The sequence below is a fragment of the Penaeus japonicus genome, unplaced genomic scaffold (genome assembly GCF_977035675.1).
Source record: "Penaeus japonicus unplaced genomic scaffold, GWHDUDI00000001_assembly GWHDUDI00000025, whole genome shotgun sequence".
NCBI classification, from domain to species: Eukaryota; Metazoa; Arthropoda; class Malacostraca; order Decapoda; family Penaeidae; genus Penaeus; species Penaeus japonicus.
In genome coordinates this window covers 27192675-27197674 of record NW_028234427.1, presented here as the reverse complement: position 1 = coordinate 27197674, position 5000 = coordinate 27192675, and the positions used below count along the sequence as shown (strand labels likewise).

Genomic DNA, 5000 nt, shown 5'->3' with positions numbered 1-5000 from the left:
CAATTTTTCTATTTTATTATATATTTTTTCTATTTTTTAAATATTGTCTATTATACCTTTACTTATATATATACATTTTTTTCTTTTCTTTTCTTTCTTTTTTTTATTTATTTTTATTTTGTCTATTTGTCTATTTGAGAAAATGGGTATTTATGATTCATTATTTATTAAGACTTTTTGTCTTTTGTTGGTTCAGCTAACAACAATTTGAAAGTCCCTCTAATGAATTGACGTGAATAGTGTAAATATTTATAAACACTATTTATTTTATTATTGGTAATTTACTGGTGATTTTCAAATTTGAGATTTTGTTTTTTTGTTGTTTAATTTTTAAAAGATGACACGTAATTTTTTATCTTAAGCTACAAGAGTATAATACTGTTGTTATTGTTGCTATTAAACTAATATGGTCATGACATATTTGACAGATCCTCAAAAGGTGAAGCTTAAGGTTATTAAATAGAACCATATGATAATCTGATATTTTTCTTAATATCCCATCCTTTCAATTTGCTTTTGCACATCAATAGTACTCCCTAAATTTAAGGAAATTTCCATGCACTACTACAAATAGTTGCTCTCTCAGCCCCTTTATATCCTTTTTCTTCCTATCGATATTTATGTAAAGTAGTAAGATTCCACTCAAAGTAATAAATCTTTTGCTTGGCTTCTCTGTTCCATTTTCAGTTTCGTGGAGGAAAATTGGCCCTATTTCATGGGTTTTGGCCTCCCTTTGGCATTCATCACGATGTACCCTTCTTCTGTATACGTAAGGTGAGAGAGGGAGAGGGAGAGGGAAAGGGAGAGGGAAAGGGAGAGGGAAAGGGAGAGGGAGAGGGAGAGGGAGAGGGAAAGAGAGAGGGGGAGAGGGAGGGAGAGGAAGAGGAAGAGGAAATCTTTTAAGTGAAAGAACTTCAATTTTATGGCTGAGGAATTTTTAAAACTAGGGGACACTTTGATATACATATTTGAAGAGTTATTTAGGATATGTGTATTGACATATTGATTGATTTTATGGTATGTATTTGGTATTTGCAATTCTCAGTGTTGGTATGTTAGAATTATATATTCAATTCAGATTATTTTCAGTATAGGATGTTGTGATTACATTGTATTTATTGCACTACTTAAAGAATGAATTATTAGAATGAATTTAAAATGTAAAAATATCACGAAAACTATGGATGTTTTTGTAATATGCCTTGCTTGGAGCTGCAAGATAGAACACTATTGAATATTGTTCAGGTCATTTTCAGAGTACAAAGCTCTGTTTCTGAATGGAAAAGGAAAACAGATGTCTAGAAGGGTGATTCAGTAACTTAAACTTTTATTGTACCTGATAAATTAATTATGAAAGTCTCCATTGGCTGTCAATGGGTCATAGGAAGTTTATAACCCTATGGGTCACATTACAGTGAGAAAACTGAATCATATAAATTAGTAAACATCATTACAGATTAGTTACATGATTGCAAAATTCCTTAGATTGCAATAATTGTTTTGGGTGGCCAAGGAAAGTAAATGTGGCACATAAAGTATTAGCCCTTGCCCGACGGGGCACTCGCTACGCGAAGACCCCTATGCCGGGTGATTGCAATATTGCATTGTAATCGTCACACTGGCATGACGCCCCAGCATCGTGAGTTTGGCTGTGTCACACGAGTGTGACGCACCGTTGTCATTGGGTTAATATACTGGATATAGACATAGAAAGTTATATTGAATAATTCAGTAATAAAAATTTATATATTAGGCCCTAATATATTGATAACCTAATTAACTTTGTTGTATCATGAGGACTTGTAACATTGGTTTTGGTATTAATGTCATTATGTATGTTAATTTTAGTAGCAATATTTGTATTAACGTTGTATTGTCATGAAATGTATTTGTATCATGTTGTTTATAGAATTAGCATTACATGACATTAGTATCATTATCAACAGTGACATACCATCATGAAGTACACTGAAAAGGAAGGAATTTCAATGTAAATTTTCTCTTTTTCTCCCAATGCAGTGGCTGCTTGTTTGCACTGCTCTTCCCTGTGTTTATCATCAGCGCCAATGAAGCAGATCCTGTACTCTACCCCAAGTAGGTCTTATTTCATTTGTACTTTCTCTTGAAAAAATGTTAATACAATTAGTATAATGTTCTAGTATCAGTTTTGTTATATAATATATTTTTTAAAAATGTGTAGCATCATCATAATTAATGTTATAAATTTTCTTTTACTCTGGTTTTCCATTCTTTTATAAGTATTGTAACTTTCCTATTTCCTCTGTCTTTCTCTCTCTCAATCTCGTTCAATCTCGTACAATCTCGCTCAATCTCGCTCAATCTCTCTCAGTCTCTCTCAATCTCTCTCTCAGTTTCTCTCAATCTCTCTCTCAATATCTCTCAATCTCTCTCTCTCTCAATATCTCTCAATCTCTCTCTCTCTCAATCTCTCTCTCTCTCTCTCTCTCTCTCTCTCTCTCTCTCTCTCTCTCTCTCTCTCTCTCTCTCTCTCTCTCTCTCTCTCTCTCTCTCTCCTCCTCTCTCTCCCCCTCTCTCTCTCTCTCTCCTCTTCCTCTCTCTCTCTCTCTCTTTCTCTCTCCTCCTCCTCCCTCCTCTCTCCTCCCTCCTCTCCCTCCCTCTCTCCCTCCCTCTCTCTCTCCCTCCCTCCTCTCTCCCTCTCTCCCTCCTCCCTCCCTCCCTCTCTCCCTCTCTCCCTCTCCCTCCCTCCCCCCTCCCTCCCTCCCTCCCTCCCTCCCTCTCCCTCTCCCTCTCCCTCTCCCTCTCTCTTGCAATTACTAGTTAATTGTTTCCCTGTCTTCCCCTTTCTCTGCATTATTGCCATCATCTTCATTGTCTCACATTCTCACTCTCCCCACCTCCAGAGGTTACCCACTGCAGCTGTTCTCGGGGGTGGTGGGCCTCTCGAACCGCATCATCCAGAGTCTAGTCACAAAGCGGTCTGCCCTTCCCAATCCCCCAGCCCCCTCCAGACGCTGATCTCGGAGGGCTCTTCTCAAAACGAAAAGATACCTTTCCTTGATTTTTTTTTTTTTTTCTTCTTCTACTTTGACGCTTAAATGAAATATAAAGGAAAAATAAGGATTAGCAGAAAGAGAGACTAATTGTAAGGAGATAACAATGTGATAAGGTCTTCTCATTCTTATTTTTATTATTATTTGTGTGTGTGCATGTGTGTGCTACTTTGTCTTTCTGTTTGTGTGCAAGTGTACATTGGTTTGGTGATCATCAAAGTATTTCCTGAAAAAGGAGGAGAGAAAAAGAAGACTGGAGATATAACATATAACAATGTCTTGGAATGTGATCAGATGAAAAAATTAAGATGAGAGAGAGAAAAGCAATGCATATATGGACAATGGAAACCTATACTTAAAAAAACGGAAAAAGATATGCAGAAAAAAAAATGATGCATTCGTCCTGATTCCAAGACAGGCAATGATGTCCCTTGTCCGTAGTAACTGTGGTATGTTGTATGAAATGTCCAGGATTGTTGGGGCTGGTAATGAAAAAAGTTCTGAAAATATAATTGAAAACCTTTGAAGCAGAAGTCTGTGTAGTTTCATATTTCTAAAGTGAATTCTGAAAAAGAAAGAAATGAAATGATAATTAGCAATTGTGAGACTATCACAAGAAAGAAGTTCTACAGAGGAATTTGATTTACCACTGCAATAGATATTAGTCATTCTACTATTATATTCATTATAGATATGCTTCTACGAAGAACCTCATTTTATATTTATTTATTTTCCTTCTTTTTTGTTGTTTGTTCACACACTTTATTTAAGAAGCATGAGCATATATTAGATGATAACTGTATTATAGACTGGCTTTATTTTCTAGGAAAGAAGTCCCAATTATGTATAATTTCTAGGTGGAGACAGACATTATGATAAATTATTATAATTACATTTTAAATTCCTCCTTTTCTAGTTTATTATTTTTTTTAGTCCAGTGTAGAGCGAGCTTGATGTACAAACAGTTCTCAATATATATATAATATATATATATATATATATATATTATTGTGCAATGTTAACTCTTTGGGGATACCAATTGTGGATCCTTTCATTTGTTGAATGCCCAAGTACATTGTCATTTTTTATATATATTAAATAAAAAAAAGTTGCTTCTACTATTTTCTTATGCCTAAGTGGGTTCATGCATGATATGATGCATTATATTCTGCATTTTATACACAGGACACATTATGCTGTTGACTAGATATATTTATGTGTGATTTCTAGATTTATCATAGGAGAGAGTATGTTTTAAATATTTTGAATTTTTCATATTTTCTTGACTCAAAACCAGGTAAAAAAAAAACAATTCAGTATTTTTGCTTCATTTGTGCCACCATCATGGTTCCTGGTTCTTCCTGTTGTGGTGGCTGTACTTTTGTGTTCCCAAGCTGGACTAAGTTCATGTTACGAAAGTCACCTGATCAAGTCCCACAAGGACTTTCCTTTATGTCCGAACTGGCTTCCGTTGGGTATTAAAATACCCTCTCTTTTGTTTTTGAGTAGTGCTCTTATTAGTTTTTAATTTCACTTTGTCATTGTTGTTGAATTTTTATTTATTCATTTTTTATTCCACCTATATCAAATTCTATAATTTCATTATGTTAGTGGATATTTTAATCCCTTCTCCTTATTCGAGCAGGAGTGACATCCTGACAACACTCCCCATCTCACCACACTCACTCATAATTTATGCAACACAGTGCTCACAACCTCTATTTTATATCCAATAGATAAATTAATAAATAAGAATATAACATTTGAATAAATAAATAATGACAGTAGACAACATTAATGATTAATCAGTAATAGATAACTATAAATAATTTTTAGGGGGACGCTTAAACATGTGAATAGGATTATTCTAGTTCTGTATATTTTGGAGTATAAGATATAAAAACGGGAAGAGAGTGTGGCTAAAAAAAAAAAGGAAAAAGAAATATAAACAAAATAACAAGATCGAAA

General features: G+C 34.4%; 1 protein-coding gene across 1 annotated transcript in view; it reads left to right on the top strand.

The window, feature by feature from the left end:
- The window catches only part of tank (EI24 domain-containing protein tank), a 9867-nt gene extending 5721 nt beyond the window's left edge, over positions 1-4146 (top strand). The window contains exons 6-8 of the mRNA XM_043013643.2: positions 688-774; positions 2020-2094; positions 2883-4146. Of these exons, the coding sequence (XP_042869577.1) occupies positions 688-774; positions 2020-2094; positions 2883-2997 (277 nt within the window). The 3' untranslated portion in view covers positions 2998-4146. The remainder of the gene's footprint in view (positions 1-687; positions 775-2019; positions 2095-2882) is intronic.
- The last annotated feature ends 854 nt before the right edge of the window (positions 4147-5000 follow it).